Below are 16,720 nucleotides of genomic sequence, written 5' to 3'. Positions count from 1 at the left end.
TCTCACGATTTGTCTGGTGCAGAGGTGACAGAAATATCCACAATTTATTTGAGATCATGGTCTCTCACTTGTTTGTTTCTGGCGAATTGAACGGAGTCACGGGCCTAAAGCCTGTTGAGAACCCTCCTTTCGAGTACAGGTTCAAGATTCAGTGTACTGCATGTCGCGAGGAGCACGACAAAGAGATCAGCATTAACTTACTCGAGAGGCACGAAATACAGGGCAGTAGAGGCGAGGCCAACTTCGTATTTAAGTGTGGATTTTGCGGCAAGCAGTCGAATGCTGAGATCTCGCTACCCAAGAACTACACTGGGCTTACGCAAGACTCGAAAAGAGCAGTGATGCTGGACATTGAGGCACGAGGTATCGACCTGGTAGAGTTCATTCCTGTGGGGAATTTCGAGTGCGTCTCTGAGCAGGGAACCAGGTTCACGGAGATAGACATCAGCGAGGGCGAATGGTACGATTATGATGATAAGGCGGGAGCAGAGGTGAGCATCACAGATCTGACGTGGGAGATAGCCAAGAAGTAATGACTAGTATGAGGAGTGGAGTAAGGAGCTAACCGGTAATAAATGAAGCACTTGAATATGCATTTTAGTCAGTTTCTGACCACCATAACTTGTAGAGCATAGTAGTGTCTGCTAGTGTATCTTAAAAAGGAATTTAGACGGAGAGGAAAACGACGCGTCGAAAAAGGCAAACGAGCCAATTTTTTTGATTTAACATTATTTAGGGCAAACCTCATACGCCATGGAAAGCAACGCCGCTGACCGGTATGAGACCCAGCCGCCAGAGTCTCCGTTGCCGCTGGAACTATTGATGGTGGTGTTTCGATTTCTGGACCCCGAGTCGCTGAAGAACATGGCCCTTGTGTGCAAAACCTGGTATCGTCTATCCAAGGACAATTCGATGTGGATGCAAATCTTCAGAGAGAGATTTAGCAACATCGGATCCGTTTTTCCACGTGTATCGCGCACAAGGCTGTGGCGGACAGAATTGATCGAACGAGAGACGCTCATAAAAAACTGGAAGAAAGGAAAGGGTGTTCATAACACATATAATCTGGAGAGCCTTTTCTACACTACCGATCTCCAGTGCGACTTCAAAACCAACAGACTGATTTCTCTAAACAAGAATACCGGAAACTTGGTGGCGTGTAGCCTTAATAACGGTGCCAACATCGATCTGCAACCGTCTACGATTCCCAGCGGCACTACTGCCTATGCCATGAGCAAACACAGTATCGTTTTTGGGCGATGGGACAGCAAAGTGTTCGGCTCACTCATTAACCACAAAAATATACTTTTATCTGGAATCAAGGAATTCAAAGGAACTGGCCATCGAGGGATGGTTACGTGTGTGGATGTCAACCAAATGGAGCTGGGAAAAGAGGGCAAAATAGGAGCAATCACAGGGGACGAAAACGGAACTATCGTGGCCTGGGACCTAAGGAAAGGTGCACAAATAGCACAGTGCAAAATTTGCGACGCGACGATTGCTAAAGTCGACTCGGATTATAAAGATGTGGTTGTGGTTTTGGACACCCAAGGAGCGCTATATGTGGTGAGAAATATGTTCACTATTTCTGACTGCAGGCCTGAGGTGCACGAACTACAAGTTTCGCTTGAGATCAATCCGCAGAATGTGATGTTTATGAAGATGTACGTTGATTACGGAGACAGCAACATCGTCTTGATCGATGAAAATACAATGGAAATTATATCTTACAGAGACAACCTTGTGAGAAGATTTGTTACCGACGAGACAATTTACAAATCCAGCTTGGAGCAAAACAGCACCGCCTTTACCAAAAGGGATGTTGAACTGGTGGGAACAGACCCGTTGTTTTTGGCGATTTTGTTGAAATCAGGAAGAGTACTGGTCATCAATGTCCGTGCGTATGAGTATCAAATTCGGCCAGTTCTGGACATCCTCCCACGGCTGGCCTATGAGGACGATGAATACCAACGGATGGTGGCAATAAACCAGAACGTCGATCTGCCAGCTCTTTCAGAGGTTGCGATAAACTCGTTGGTGGTTGCGGTAGGATCCTACAATGGGAAAATCGAATTCTACGATATCACTACAGGCGAATTTTTCAGAAAAATAGCCGTCAAGTCGAGTTCGAAAATGCTTCAGCAAGTAGGCAGCCAACTACTGCCGATCACCAACATCGTGATGGATCAGTCGCTGTCCGCTGGAGTGGTTGCCTACGGCTCTATGGTGCAGTTCTTTAAATTTGGAGACTTTTACAAAGAGCTAGAAGCAAAACGCAAAAAGAAGAATTTCAAAGAACGCAAGTACAGCAATAACCATATCAAAGAAGCTATCAAGGATTACGAATACGAGCTTCAACAGGAGGCACAGACGCTGTCGAGACTTCGGAAGTACAACGGGGACCATCTCGAAGACTCTGATGAAGAGCTTCAGATGGCTTTGGCTCTGAGCATGTCAGTCAATGAAACTTCTGTTGACTCACAAGAACAGGACGATGATCTCCTAGTGGCAATAGAATTGTCCAAACAAGTAATTTGACAACATGACAATATATATAGATATAATTTACCAATCATCGTCATCGTCTTCCTCGTCGTCACTCTCGCGACGGGCTTTTTGTCGAATGGCAGCAGCCAAGCCACCGGCCAAACTTTGTTCTTCTTGCTGTTTCTGCTTCAAAGCGGCAGCTAGACTACCTGCTAGACCATCAGAGGACGCGGCTGGGGTTGTTGCGTTTGTGCCATTGGTTGACGTAGACACGGTGCCATTTCTAGCAGAACCATTTGCCGTGGAGCTAGAAGTGGCAAAGGAAGGAGCAGGAGGAGCAGCAGGGGCAGAAGATCCACCGTTTAAGATATGAGCTGGCGGATCGCAGGGAACGATGTAAGCCGTAGGAACCCATCCTTCTTTTGTCTCATCCAATGACTTGGCCAAAGACCATCCGGCTCCCTGATCCTGTAAAATATACATCACTGTATCTTTTGTGACTGGGAATTCAGAAGGAGAGCCAGAACCAGGGAAATCGTATGCGGCCTTGAAAGTAGGCCATTTCGGCTTGACAGATGCGGCCGGAGGAGGTGGAGGTGGCGGTGGAGGAACATGGCTAGCCTGACTCGATTGAGGTTGCTCAACTGGCTTTGCTGCTGCTTGTGGAGCTCTTGCGGGTTCAACATGCGTTTGGCGGCTCTGCGGAGGCGTAGGCTTTGGTTTATTGACGGCTGGGGCTGGTTTTCTGTTCACCGGTTTCCTATTAACCTGTGGTTTTGCTGCTGAAGGCTGTGCTGGGTGATAAGCAGCTGCAGCAGCAGCTGCTGCCTGGTTAGATGTAGGGGCGAGGGGACCCGTCGTGCCGATAGTACGCTTGTAGTTCGCAATAGCGTTACCGTTGCTCAAGATAGACCGTCCCTTTGGCTTCTGCCTCGAGGTGCTCGATGCTGGCAATCCTGCCGCAACCTTGACGGTACCTGATTTGTATGAGTCTCCATGGTTTGGGCTCGTGCTGTCGGCTTGGAATTTCACCACGTGAGGCTTTCCAGGTTTCTTGTTGTACGTGACCGTTGGGCCAATGTCAATACCTAGCGATCTGTTCAGTTTCTTCAGATGGGTCACCAGCTCGGTCTTGAATATAGTATTGATGAAAAGATCTGGCTGAGTGGTGGAGTTAAGGTTGAGCGCAACCCAATCATCCTGATATTGAGAAAGAGACACTTTCTGAATAGCAGAAACCGGGATCTTTGTTTCAACAACATAGGAAACCTTTCTGTTGATTAGTTCCTCCGCAATCACGTAAAATTGTGAGCTGGTGAGGATATATATCCTATTCAATCGTTGAGATGATCTTCCAAACTTTGAATGTAGTATTTGTCCTCTGGACGAGAAGATAACATAGTCAGTAAGTCCAATGGATTGCATCAGGAACTTTCCAAACCCACCGGTTTTGTCGTTACATCCAAGGTAATCTCCCATGTAGGCTCTAGAGCCCAGGACACTGAGCCGCCTTCTTTGCTTCTTGTTGATCACAAGAGAGGTACCGTAGTCTCTAAGTTGTTCGTACTTGTTGCCACCCACTCTTTCTCTCCACATCTTTTGGACAAACTTCGCAGCGTTCTCTCTTCTCTTGAGCCATCTTCTACAAGCTCTTTGTATGACCTTGGCTTTATTTGCCCAGTAGTTTTCTCTCATTTCTTCCAAAGAAAACAATGTTTCAGGTTTCTTAATAAATACCTTAGTGACACCAAGTTGCCATTCGGAATCTGGAATGCCTGTGTCTTGCAAGATCAATGTGGTTGCAGTCTTAGCATCGCCATCCCAAATGTATTCACCAGCGTAGGATGTTTTGGTGGAGAGAAGATAAAATCTTTCCACAAATTTGTCGAATGTCTGTCTATAAGCAAATCCTGCTCTTCTGATTCTGACATTCTCTTGCAGACCCAGGTACTTGACTTGATGCAACACTGCTTTAGTGTCATATTCCGTAGGAGATCTGTTCTGGTTAGGTTTTATCGTTCTAATGTAAGAGGGCTGCGCTTGAGAAAGAGTGTCGACCAAGAGGTTGGCACTAGTTTTGATTTTGTCGCCAGCAGTTGGCGGCCTCTTTTTGGAAGACGTGTCGATCTTCTCAGGGAATATTGTCTGAATAAATGTATTTTGGCATGTTCCAATCATCTCAAGCAAGTCCTTGAGTAACTGATCCTTATTTTTGTCTGTCATGGTGCCTATATCGTAGGTCACATCACCAGCATAGTGCTTGATAATAAATTTGGAGGATCTCAATTCAAAGTGGGGGTTGCTACTGACCATGTTCAATCTCTGCGCAAAAGATTGATCAGCGGCAGAAGAATCAGCGTGAGCTGTTGCACAGGCGTCATTGAGCGCGGCAAAAATTCCTGGTGGACGCTTGGACTCAATCAAATCGCAAACAATTTTGTTGTTGAAATAGTTGATCGGGGTCCATTGGATTTGTTCTCTGACATACTCGTCCTGCTCAGATTTCAGTGTCAATTGGATGAAAATTTGTTGCAGTTTCTCATTCACATAATTGATACAGAGCTGCTCAAAGGAGTTGTGCTCAAAGATCTCAAAACCGTAGATATCCAAAATACCAATGGATCTATGAGCCTCAAGGTTCAGGCTCTGAAAAGACTTATTGACTCTCTCAACAATCCAGTCAAACATGTTGTTGTACAGTCCTTTGGCTAGAGCATCTCTGCTTGCTGTTGCTTGAACAGGATTTAGAGGAACGTGATAAACCGATCCCCGTCTCATACCATGGGACGTCTCCATCGTTCTTTCGACGATGGATTTCACCAGCACTTCTGGGTTGACCTGGAGAAGGTATGCAACGAAGTCGGTCACTCCGGTGTCCCTGACTTGAGCGTTACCTTCTGCGTCCTCAACGAATGTTATGTTACCAATCCACAGAATAGCAGCCAACACTCTGAAGACCTGGTCCTGTTCCTCCTGGGTGAGACCAATGGTCTTCATTGAAGCAAGGGTGTCTTGGAAATCCTTCAGGTCGTCAATCGTGTCGACCGACGTGCAGCCTGAAGCACTCGTATATACGTATTGTTCAGGGCTCTGGACACCAAATGTCTGTCTATATTGATCACTAGCTCCTTTGGTGTACTGGTAAAAAATGTGGAAATTTCTCTCGTTTTTGATCTGGCCCACCACTCTTTGCTTCTCCAGGAGATAGTTCGTGATGTTAGCACTAACAGGCTCGAACGACTTGTTGAACTGAATCTCAAGGTACTTTCCGTGTCTCGACGAGTTGTTGTTTCTGAGAGTCTTTGCGCATCCAAAGGATTCGAGAAGCGGATTCGTAGCTAAGACCATGTCTTTGATGCGCTGGATGTGGGAGGACGACGTGTACGAGCCGGAGACAGCAGCAATATACTGCATAATTCTCTTGGCTGCTTCCGTTTTTCCTGCTCCCGACTCACCGGAAATAATGACACACTGGTTTTCGTTGTATGCCCTCATGTTATAGTACATGCTCTCTGCAATTGCAAAGACGTGCGGTGGCACCTCGAGTCGGTTCTTGTTTTTGTAAGAGTTCAGCACCTCGTCCGTGTAGATGCCCAAATCCCGGAAAGGATTGACGGAAATCAACACATGTCCAATGTATGTGTAAATGACACCATTATGGAATCTTTTTTCCAGGTTGTCGTTGATCGTTTGATCGCTGATAGTGGACAATAACGTCAAATCGCTGACTCCGACTTCTTTTCTCTTATTGGACTCGAACTGGGCCTTTTTCACCGGAGCATTGGTCTTTTTAGGAGGCGGACCTGTTCCGGCGTTCTTTGTTCTGACTGCTTTTCTGCTCAGCACCGCCATCGCCGAAAAAAGTACAAGTTGTCTTAAAATAAAACTGTTTGCCCTTTGATAAACTGACGGGCCGGTCGGAAGTCGATCGACGCAACCCAAATCAACTGGCTTGGAAATGTAGAAAAAATAAAACAAAAATAGGGAGGGCTATACGAAGAATATCAACACACCATGTGGGAGGACTACTTCTCGGTGCAAATCTTCTTCATTATACTTCGCGAGACTTTGGAGTCGGCCATCATTGTGTCGGTGCTTCTTTCGTTCCTTCAGCAAAATTTCACTTCGAAAGATGAACATGGCGCACTTGTGGTCCAAGGATCAGCCTCTGTCTATCGGGGTTTAGTGCTTCAAGTTTGGGTGGGCGCGCTTTCCGGTTTGGCAATTTGCCTCTGTCTTGGTACGATCTTTATTGCTGTTTTCTACCTTGTGGGAAGCGATCTCTGGTCTGTTGCTGAGCGGGTTTGGGAAGGCGTGTTCAGCATCGTCAGTGCGCTCATCATTGCTGTGATGGGAATGGCTCTTTTGCGCGTAAACCAACTACAATCCAAATGGAAGTGGAAGCTTGGTGCTGCCCTGAATGAAAATGACGAGGATATGCTCCAGGACTTCGAAGATGAACCTATGTCCGATTACTTGACCAAGTCTGTGAAAGTGCGCGCAAAACTTAGAAGGTTCACCCGCAAGTACGCTTTGGGGATTCTGCCGTTTGTGACTACACTTCGTGAGGGCTTGGAGGCTGTTGTGTTTGTGGGAGGCATCGGTGTCAACCAACCGATATCTTCTTTTCCACTGGCCATCGTTACCGGCGCGCTTGCGGGCACAGGAATCGGCGTCGTCTTGTACAAGGGAGGAAATAAGATGTCTCTGCAGTTCTTCCTTGTCGTTGCCACATGTTTCCTCTACCTTGTCGCTGCAGGCCTCATGTCGAGAGGGGTTTGGTTTTTGGAGCTCGAACGGTTTGTTCAAAAATGCGGCCAGGACACTTCTGAGACCGGCAGCGGGCCAGGATCCTACGATATCACCAATTCTGTGTGGCACGTGAACTGCTGCAATGGACTTACGGACGGTGGATGGATGCTATTCAACGCGCTACTTGGTTGGACAAATTCTGCCACTTATGGATCTGTTGCGTCGTATATTATATTCTGGTGCTTTGTGATCGGCCTGATAAAGAGCAAAGAAATGATTAATACAAACGGCTACTTACCAGGAATACCTTTGCGTTACCAGCTGGAGAGTATAAAGAAGAGAATCGCCATCGATCGGGTCTTCTTGGAGGAGGGTGTACAGGACTACCATGACGTTTCCAGCAACCACAGCGTCGACCAGGTGGCTGCTGTCAACGAGCAGAGCACCCTTTTGCATACCTCCGATAATTAAGCTAGCATAATCTAATCTTGCAGCAGGAATTTTAGCAACTGTTTCGAGCCGTATGGGGGGAATGCAACACTGCCCGTCAAGCAAGTGATCAGCTCGTCGTCGGCGGTGAATGCCCTTGCAATGACTGTGTATGTTCCTGGCGGAACCTCGTTAGGAATTTCCACAATCTTAGTCAGATCGTAGCTGTCCTTGTTGAGAGGGCATTCCATGTCGACATTAGGCAACTCCTCGCAAAGATCGTAGGTTTGGTGCAGCAATTTGATGTATCCGTAGGTGACATCCACTTCGACGTAGGCGCCTTCGTCAACCTTCTTCGAGAGGTCCCCTCTGGCAGCAATAGTCAAATTTGTTCCGCGTTCCGGAGGATTAGGCGATACATCCACATGAGTCAGCTTGAGGAGTTGGGGAGACGACGAGTCACATAGAAGAACAGGAGAGTTGCCCGGAACAGGCTTGGTGTCCTGGGCTCGGAAAGCGAATGGGCTAAGCGAGAGACAGTTGGCAAGAGAGAGCAAAAACACTAGAGGCACAGGGAAAAGCATTGAGAAGCAAGCACTGAAATTAGAAAGGAGGCAAATAAATTCTGAGAGCGACAATGCGTCGACAGAATCTGCCGACAGAAAAAATGTCGACAAGCGACGATAACGCAATAGTACATGGTATTTGTTACACAGTGGTGTCTGCCAGCGGAAGTGCGCTGACAATCATGTTTGAGAGCGGCAACTTTTTTTTTCGCTGCTCAACACCACGCTACAGGACACTGTTCACCGGCCGCGTCACCCCACCCCGGAGATGGCCTCATTGACGGAGATAGGGCAAGCGAAATGGTGAGGTGCGAGGTGTAGTGTTCCGAAAGTCCACGCAGACACCGACGCTGGGCACAGTAGGAGGGAGGCGGTCTGGACAACGGCGCGCAGCAGCACAACGAGCGCGACAAGGTGCTTAGCTTAGATCAGGCATTTCGCGAAAAATGAAATTAAAACATGCAACCGTGCCACGACGGCCGTCTTATGGCCGTTTTCAGGGCTGTGCTGGTAATCTGCATGTTCGAATTTGCTATGATCACGGCTCCATAGAAAAACTATATAAACGGCTCCAAATATCTTTTCCTTATATTTATTAGTTCAATTGACTTAATTGTTATATAATGACTACCGTTACCAAGCTTTTTGCCAGATACGTCTACGACTCCAGAGGAAATCCAACCGTTGAGGTGGATCTGACCACCGACAAGGGATTGTTCCGCTCTATTGTTCCATCTGGTGCCAGTACTGGTGTTCACGAGGCTGTTGAGCTGAGAGACGGCGACAAGTCCAAATGGCTCGGTAAGGGTGTTTTGAAGGCCGTTGCCAACGTCAATGAGGTCATTGCCCCTGCTGTTCTCAAGGAGAAGATCTCTGTTCTCGAACAGGAGAAGTTCGACAAGTTCCTGAACTCGCTGGACGGAACCAAGAACAAGAGCAAGTTGGGAGCAAACGCCATCCTTGGTGTCTCGCTCTCTGTTGCCAAGGCTGCTGCAGGCTACAAGGGCATCCCATTGTACCAATACATCAGCGAACTAGCAGGCACCAAGAAGCCATACGTGCTGCCAGTCCCATTCCAAAACGTGTTGAACGGAGGCTCGCACGCCGGCGGATCCTTGGCCTTCCAAGAGTTCATGATTGTTCCAACGGACGCTCCATCTTTCTCTGAGGGTCTTAGAATGGGTTCTGAGGTCTACCACCACCTCAAGTCTCTGGCCAAGAAGAAGTACGGCCAAAGTGCCGGTAACGTTGGTGACGAGGGAGGTGTTGCTCCAGACCTCTCCACCCCTCAGGAAGCTCTTGACCTGATTGTCGAGGCCATTGAGGCTGCCGGCTACACCGGCAAGATCGGTATTGCTCTGGACACCGCTTCGTCCGAGTTCTACCACGACGGCAAGTACGACTTGGACTTCAAGAATCCAAACTCCGACCCAAGCAAGTGGCTCACCGGTCAGCAATTGGCCGACTTGTACTCCAAACTCATCAAGGAGTACCCAATTGTGTCGCTGGAAGACCCATTCGCCGAGGACGACTGGGAGGCCTGGACCCACTTCTTCGCCACCACCAACATCCAGGTTGTTGGTGATGACTTGACTGTTACCAACCCAGAGAGAATCAAGACTGCCATCGAGAAGAAGTGTGCCGACGCTTTGCTCCTGAAGGTCAACCAGATTGGTACGCTGACCGAGTCGATCAATGCTGCCAAGGACTCATACGCTGCCGGCTGGGGTGTCATGGTGTCTCACAGATCTGGTGAGACCGAGGACACCACCATTGCTGACATCGCTGTGGGACTGAGATCGGGACAAATCAAGACAGGTGCTCCAGCCAGATCCGAGAGATTGGCCAAGCTCAACCAGATCCTCAGAATCGAGGAGGAACTGGGCGACAAGGCCATTTACGCGGGCAAGAACTTCCACAAATCTGCTGCCATCTAAGTACGTACCTAGGTGTAAGGTGTGACCAGAAAAATATAATGCAAGGGCTTATTTTTGGTGCTCGAGAGACGTTTTCAATTCTACAGTCCATAGTGTAACATCCGCGTTAGAGGAGAACACATGTCTCATCGCAGTTCTTCGGGGTCCCCGAAAGCGGCCCGACAGCAGCCGGTCACGGAAGACTCCATCAAGTTCTTTGAGCACCATTTGGAGCGGCGACATGTTGCCAAACGAGCGTGCTTAGCCTGTCGAGAGAAGAAAATTAAATGTGATGGCGAATTGAAGTCTGACGAGTCGGGCAACAAAAGCTACGGCAAGTGTTCCAATTGCACCGCTTCGGGCACCGAGTGCGTGTTTGTGCCCAGCAAGAGAGGTGGCCGCAGGAGGAAGAACATCTCCGTCGACTCGACCACGACTCAATCTCACGGCTACTCGTCGTTCGCAAACGACCAGTCGCTGAAACGCCAACACTTCGATCCGGAGCGACGATTCGACACAGAGAGCACTCCCAGCATGTTCGCTTCCGACGCCGAAGAATCTTTCCGACCCGCTCACCACCAGCCTCCGCCGGGTAAGTTTGGCTCCAAGTACCTGCCACCTCCGTTTGCGAGATACGACGATCCGGGCAAGTGGGCTGGCTCAAAAGAGTCGCGCTGCGGCAAATACCCGTCCAAGGAGATGCCCTACTCGGAGCCCTACTTTTACTACGGGCATCCTCCGGTTCCTCCACCGCCGGGTCCACATCTTCCAGGCCACGGTCCGCCTTTGCTTCGGCCTCCTGGGCCTCTGTCTCTTCCTCCGCCGCCTCCAGGAGCATTCTCTCCGTACCATCCTCCGTTCCATCGCATGCACCGCCACCATCACCATCACCATCGCCATCTGCGTCACCATCATTCAGATCCGTATTTCGACCCTCACAGGGTTCCTTACGGGTTCTATCCGCCTCCTTCGCCCGGAAGACGGTCGCCGTTGTCGTATTCGGATAGCGACAGCCGTGTTTCAGGATCTGCAGCAGAGGAACAGACAGGAAAGAGCACGTTGCTACCACCTTTGAACCACGCCGTTGGACAGGATAGCGTGGACGAAAATTCGGGGAATACAGAGGACTGGGTCAATTTGCAGAAACAGATACAGGGCCAGTATCCTCCTGAGGATCAAATGTCTATCGCAAGCCTTGCTACGACCTCTCGTGACCAAACACCGAAAAACCAGAAATTCACAAAGTCTGAGCTCGAGAAATATGGACTGCCGTCGTGGGACGTCATATGCACAGTGGTACAGCTGTTTTACAAGTACATCCATTTGTCGTACCAGGTGCTGCCTAACTTGAACGAGTTTTTGGGGAGATTTTATTTGACAGACGAAAATGTTGCGATACTGAGTGCGATTTTCGAGATGACTGTCCGATATATTAGCCCGAACGAGGTGGAGGACAAGAAGTTTCTTGACGAGGGTTACTGGCTACAGAATTGCTCCAAATATCGGCACTGCCTGTCAGTAGAAGCAGAGCTGTTGATTTTGACCATGACCTGCACCTTTGGCGAGGATGACCAATTGCATCGCTGCTACCGTCTGATAAGGAGCTCTGGATATCTCGATGTGCTAAAACGGAAGTCACAAGCGGACTACAACGAGATGCTTGACATTTCAACAGGCCGCCAGCTAAAGGACCGCGAACTGCTTATCCGCTGCGTGTGGAACGTGTACAAGTTCCAGACATACCGACGGGCCAACTATGGCTATCCTTACCATAAGCATGGATTTTTCAAGCTGCCTGAGCAACTGGAGCTACCTTTGGACGATATGGTGTACTATAAAGGGTCGGCTTCTTTGGAGTCTTTCAAATCTGCGTTCAAAAAAGTCCATTGCTCAGATAGTGTCAATTTGAACCATCCGGGAAGGGACGAAATGCCCAACTCGATGATGCTGATTTTATCTTGTCATTATATGGACGAAGTGATGGACAATGTTGCCGAAAATGCGCTTTTGACAGAAAACGTCATCAAGCTGGACTCGCAATTGCAGAAGATGGCATCGCTTCCTAGTTTTTGTCCTTACACTATAGAAAACAACCGTCTGCTGATCGACGCCAACGTCCTGCTGTCCTGTTTCGTGAACAAGCTCTCCCTTATCATCCTGCACTCCTCGCTTTGCTGGTCACTGCTTCCCCTGCGTCCAAAGGACTCGACACAGTGTCCCAATCCCCTTGCCCTAATGAATGACTTTCCTATTCCGTTCCCAGACGCCTCTGAACTGGTTTCTCCGACGGACTTTCGGCAGTGGAAATCTTTTGTCACTTGCCTGCGGGCTGCCTGCGATATCGCCTCCTTGGTGCAGCTGGGTGAAGGCATATGCACAGAGTCGCTTCGGATGGACACAATGTTCCCTGTAAGCGTGGGTCCATGTTCTGCGAACGCAGAAGAGGAATGTTTCAGCACGGATCAGTCGCTAGTGGCCAAGTCCACGGTGCAACCAACAACGGAGCCATGGGTGCAGTACCCATCGTTCTGTTCGGTCGGAGTGTGCAACTCTGTCCCGATACTGGGATCTGCACTGCTTTTCCTTCGCCAACACCAATTCCATGTTGAAAAGATACAAGAACGGTACGCGGCATCTGTACTGCATGGAACCGAAACACTTGCCGATTGGGACGTAGATGCCGAGAGCGCAGAGTTCATCTCGGAAAAGTTGCGCGACAACTACCTCACCAACAAGCTTCGCCTATTCAGCAAGTACCTTTCTGCTGTTGGGAAATTCAGAAGCGGTGTTCGTCTGGCGGGAGCAATTACCGACAAGCTGATAAGCCGTTTATCCACTACCTAATTATTGGCTGCGTGGCTGTAAAAAATAACTAATGCCGATTTCCGATCTTTTTTCTCTCAAGGGCAAGGTTGTCCTTATCACGGGTGCCACCAACGGCATTGGCAAGGCCATGGCGCAGGCTCTGTACGAGGCGGGAGCGTCTGTGATTTTGACACACAGACCAGCTACCGACCCTTCGTCCACGGTGCAGCTTCTGCGTGAGTCATATCCAGGTTCGGAAGCCAAGATAGGCACTATCGAGGTCGACCTGGGCGAGGTAAAGATAGAGGATCTTGAAGCGAGAATTTTCAGGCCGGCTCTGGAATCATCTCCTACAGGAGAAATAGACATCCTTATCAACAACGCCGGCATCACCAACCGCGACTCCATTGTGGACGGTTCGATTGAAGAGTACCACAGAGTGCTGCACGTGAACTTGCTCGTTCCGTCGGAACTCACCAAACTCGTTGCCAGACGGATGATCTCTCAGAAGATCAGGGGAAAGATTCTATTCACCGCCAGTTTGACGTCTTTCCGTGCTGCTTCGAATCTGTCGGCATACACTACGTCCAAAGGAGCTATTCTGCAGTTTGCTAAAAGCTGCGCCGTGGAGTGGGCCCAGTTCGGGATTAACGTCAACTGTATTGGCCCGGGATACATCCGGACGAACATGACGACGTTCCACACCAGCGACGAAGCTAGAGAGGCTCGTATCTTGAGTAAGATCCCAAGAGGCAGATGGGGCACTCCAGAAGACTTCAAAGGCCCAGTGGTCTTCCTATGTTCGGCAGCGAGCGACTACGTGGACGGAGAGTGTCTGATGGTGGACGGCGGATTTTTAGCTCTCATGTAAACGATTTTAGACTATTTGTACCTCATTACAAACGCGGGACACGAGTTATTGAGCACATGCCTGTCGATCCACTCTGAATTGCTAGGAAATTCAGAGAAGCAGCCTGCACATCTTCCAGGAGCAGTATTTCTGTCTTTGAAACGAGTCCCCATCGGGTAAATAAAATGGCGGGCTTTGAGGTGCATCTTGAGAGTGTCTCTTCTCGAAAAACTACCTGTTGGATGACATATGGTTCCACAGTACTCTCCCCAGGACGTCTTGAAGTCTCCCTCCTTGTTGGCGGAGTGGTAGGGGCACTTGTATGGAAGCATGTCGCGATGTTTTTTCATATGTCTTGTGAGATACGACTTCAGTTTCAGCGAGACATGACAGATGTCACAGATATACAAGTCTTGGTCCGACTCCGACGAGTTGGGCGAGTGGGCAAGCGTAGATTCAGACCCATCGGACGACGATCTTGGAAGCGAAGATTGCGAAGAAGAAAGCACGGGATCTTCTTGCTTGATTGTTGGGAGCGGGGTAACAGCTTGGCGTGCAGCCAGAGATTCTTGCGCCAACCTCTGGAAATGTAAAAAGTGTTCATGGTCGAGGGTGTACTCGTTTCCGAGGGCATCCTCTTCGTCGGAAGAGTCGTCTTCCGGGTCTGCGAGATAGTACATAGCGTCCGACGTGGACTCTGCAGTGCTGGACGACGCGATGCCTTTGGTGCGATGTTTCAGGACCTCTGTTAGGTCCCAGTTCATAGGATTTGGCTCACTGAAGTCGTACTCGAACTCGTCCACTGCGCACTTCTTGACAGTGCTGTTGTCCAAGGACTTGTCCACAGTGAAGGACTGCTCAAAAAGCGACTCCGTACTGCCGACGGCGCGAACCCATGGGCCAAGCACTTCAATAATGCTGCCTATCGGCCGGAACAGCATCAGGTCGCTGTTTGGGAAAATCAAGTGCTGCAACATGTCAAGTTTTAATATTCCATGTACTAAAACTCGGAAAAAAGAGGAAAAACAATACTTTTTTTTACACGAAGCCAAGATAAGGACCATTTCGGCCGTATGCAAAATTAGATCTTGTGCAGCAAGCACACACAAAGGGGTGGAGCAGAAATCTCAGGGGATCTGAGGCAACGTTGTCGTCTTCTACCCGTGACCCTATTGGCCTCGTTAGAAGGTGCAGCACAGGCTTCGGCCAACACTTGCTCTTAACGCCAGAAGCCCGTGAGTCCTGAAATTGTGGTCGGACTCAAAGGTGCAAGGTGTGGCACGGTTTTTTATTTTTTTATTTTTGACGGATCTTCTTAGAAAAAATTAAAGTCGAAGTAATTTGTCCAAACGTTCTTATTGGTGTACGGGTGTACAATGAACGTGGACAGGCTCTTTGAGAAGCGCGGCTCGGACGAGTTCGACGACAGCCAGGCAAAAAGGCCAGCACACAGTCGTGAGGAGCGTGTGCTCGAATTTTTGGAACGCGATGATGCGGTTGGGCCACAGAAAAATGTGGAGTACAACGAACAGTGGGTCAAGAATAGTCTTACCAAACTCGGTGAGCTTGTGACGTCCAACCTTCAGATGCGCGAAAAGCACTCTTCGGACCCGACCAAGCTGATGGACAGCGAGTTCGAGTTATTTCAGGGGCTCAAGGCCTGGTCTGAAATTAGTATCGCTCTGGCGGAAGCACAAGATTACCCGCAGTGTTACGCAGCATTGGTAGCGAGTCCTGTTTTTGCAGAAGTCGTGCGACTTCTTGCCAGCCATCCTAATATTGACGTGCGTGAACAGGTTCTTCTGATTTTGGTGGACTTGGTGGAAGAAGAGCGGGACGAGTGTCGTTCTGTGCTAGGCCAGTTTTTTACGAATTGCAAGATCGGAGACTTGCTCGGCAAGTTTCTTGGAGGGCTGGACTCAATTGCGGACAGACAGTTAAGTGAGCAATATTCCACGCTATGTTTGGGGTTTGCGATAACCTTATCTGAGTTCGAAAATGTGACGCTGACTACTCGCACTGAACTGAACGATAAAGTTCTGGAAATAATTGAATCCACGAAACAGCAGATCGACCAAACCAGCCAGTATGCGATGGAGTATCTCCAAGAGCTGCTAGTGGGACGTGGGCAGTCCGAAATCGAAAGCTTTGAGAAAGAAAACGACGCGGATCTAGTTGAGACTCTGATGGTGGCGTGGTCGAAACTTCGTAAAGTGCCTATATCAGGAACTGAGACGACCGAGTTCAAGGAAAATTGTATACTAGTGCTGTCCTACATTTTGCGTTTTGACGCCTACAAGGCGCGGTTTCTGGAGAACGATGGACTCGAGCTGGCGATGCTGTTCGTCAATAGCGAGATCTCCAAGCACCATATCAACGCCGGTCTCAAAATATTAGCGTCTGTGATAGACGAGCAGGCAGGAGCGCTGGTGGTGGAGATGGGCGTTTTAAAGCCACTGCTCAAACATTTAGAGACGAAAGTCCCGAAAGAAAACTCTTGCTCCCCTCATGTCCTGAGACTGCTTTCTCAGCTCTATAAATTTCTGCCGTTTCGGTCTGATGCGCGGATCAGGGTCACCAATAAACTGATACACAAGGACTTTGCCGGTTTGAAGAAAGTGCTCAGGCTGTGGAAACTGTTAGAGGCAGACGATAGCGACAACGAGCTCGTTCTTGAGAGCCTGGCCCTGACTAACACGGTGCTGTTATGGGCTTTTAATGAGAGTCTGGTGACTTCGGCAGGCGCACAACGCCTGCTGGCTGATCATGATATCGAGCCTGGCCAGTTCATTCAGGCCGTAGACCTCGATATAGAAACGGCGTCGGACGACGAAGAACGCGAGCTGCTCTCGTCTCTAAGAGACTCCGTGGATGCCAAGCTGAAAAATGGCAGAAGCGAAAAATAATCTGATAGA

General features: G+C 49.1%; 10 protein-coding genes across 10 annotated transcripts; 7 read left to right on the top strand and 3 right to left on the bottom strand.

Annotated features, from left to right (window-relative positions):
- Nucleotides 1–56: 56 nt before the first annotated feature.
- On the top strand, nt 57–533 carry KL911_004510 (uncharacterized protein; the record flags this gene model as incomplete). Its single annotated transcript, XM_043199810.1, has 1 exon — nt 57–533. The coding sequence occupies one exon, from the start codon at nt 57–59 to the stop codon at nt 531–533; it is 477 nt and encodes a 158-aa protein (XP_043052706.1).
- A 220-nt stretch (nt 534–753) lies between these two features.
- KL911_004509 (uncharacterized protein) lies at nt 754–2,538 on the top strand (the record flags this gene model as incomplete). The annotated part of the gene is made up of 1 exon (XM_043199808.1): nt 754–2,538. One exon carries the CDS (start codon nt 754–756, stop codon nt 2,536–2,538), a length of 1,785 nt encoding a protein of 594 aa, XP_043052705.1.
- A 27-nt stretch (nt 2,539–2,565) lies between these two features.
- On the bottom strand, nt 2,566–6,339 carry KL911_004508 (uncharacterized protein; the record flags this gene model as incomplete). Its single annotated transcript, XM_043199807.1, has 1 exon — nt 2,566–6,339. One exon carries the CDS (start codon nt 6,337–6,339, stop codon nt 2,566–2,568), a length of 3,774 nt encoding a protein of 1,257 aa, XP_043052704.1.
- Nucleotides 6,340–6,501: 162 nt separating this feature from the next.
- Nucleotides 6,502–7,710, top strand: KL911_004507 (uncharacterized protein; the record flags this gene model as incomplete). Its single annotated transcript, XM_043199806.1, has 1 exon — nt 6,502–7,710. The coding sequence occupies one exon, from the start codon at nt 6,502–6,504 to the stop codon at nt 7,708–7,710; it is 1,209 nt and encodes a 402-aa protein (XP_043052703.1).
- An 11-nt stretch (nt 7,711–7,721) lies between these two features.
- Nucleotides 7,722–8,252, bottom strand: KL911_004506 (uncharacterized protein; the record flags this gene model as incomplete). Its single annotated transcript, XM_043199805.1, has 1 exon — nt 7,722–8,252. The coding sequence occupies one exon, from the start codon at nt 8,250–8,252 to the stop codon at nt 7,722–7,724; it is 531 nt and encodes a 176-aa protein (XP_043052702.1).
- A 605-nt stretch (nt 8,253–8,857) lies between these two features.
- KL911_004505 (uncharacterized protein) lies at nt 8,858–10,171 on the top strand (the record flags this gene model as incomplete). Its single annotated transcript, XM_043199804.1, has 1 exon — nt 8,858–10,171. One exon carries the CDS (start codon nt 8,858–8,860, stop codon nt 10,169–10,171), a length of 1,314 nt encoding a protein of 437 aa, XP_043052701.1.
- Nucleotides 10,172–10,291: 120 nt separating this feature from the next.
- On the top strand, nt 10,292–12,994 carry KL911_004504 (uncharacterized protein; the record flags this gene model as incomplete). The annotated part of the gene is made up of 1 exon (XM_043199803.1): nt 10,292–12,994. One exon carries the CDS (start codon nt 10,292–10,294, stop codon nt 12,992–12,994), a length of 2,703 nt encoding a protein of 900 aa, XP_043052700.1.
- A 31-nt stretch (nt 12,995–13,025) lies between these two features.
- Nucleotides 13,026–13,826, top strand: KL911_004503 (uncharacterized protein; the record flags this gene model as incomplete). Its single annotated transcript, XM_043199802.1, has 1 exon — nt 13,026–13,826. The coding sequence occupies one exon, from the start codon at nt 13,026–13,028 to the stop codon at nt 13,824–13,826; it is 801 nt and encodes a 266-aa protein (XP_043052699.1).
- Nucleotides 13,827–13,837: 11 nt separating this feature from the next.
- KL911_004502 (uncharacterized protein) lies at nt 13,838–14,782 on the bottom strand (the record flags this gene model as incomplete). Its single annotated transcript, XM_043199801.1, has 1 exon — nt 13,838–14,782. The coding sequence occupies one exon, from the start codon at nt 14,780–14,782 to the stop codon at nt 13,838–13,840; it is 945 nt and encodes a 314-aa protein (XP_043052698.1).
- A 399-nt stretch (nt 14,783–15,181) lies between these two features.
- Nucleotides 15,182–16,711, top strand: KL911_004501 (uncharacterized protein; the record flags this gene model as incomplete). The annotated part of the gene is made up of 1 exon (XM_043199800.1): nt 15,182–16,711. The coding sequence occupies one exon, from the start codon at nt 15,182–15,184 to the stop codon at nt 16,709–16,711; it is 1,530 nt and encodes a 509-aa protein (XP_043052697.1).
- Between the last annotated feature and the right edge of the window lie 9 nt (nt 16,712–16,720).

This window comes from Ogataea haglerorum, assembly GCF_019207285.1.
Source record: "Ogataea haglerorum isolate 81-453-3 chromosome Unknown 81-453-3_NODE_14_length_230722_cov_96.824488, whole genome shotgun sequence".
In the NCBI taxonomy this organism is placed as follows: domain Eukaryota; kingdom Fungi; phylum Ascomycota; class Pichiomycetes; order Pichiales; family Pichiaceae; genus Ogataea; species Ogataea haglerorum.
Note: the sequence above shows the minus strand (reverse complement) of the source record. Positions and strands in the feature narration are given on the sequence as shown.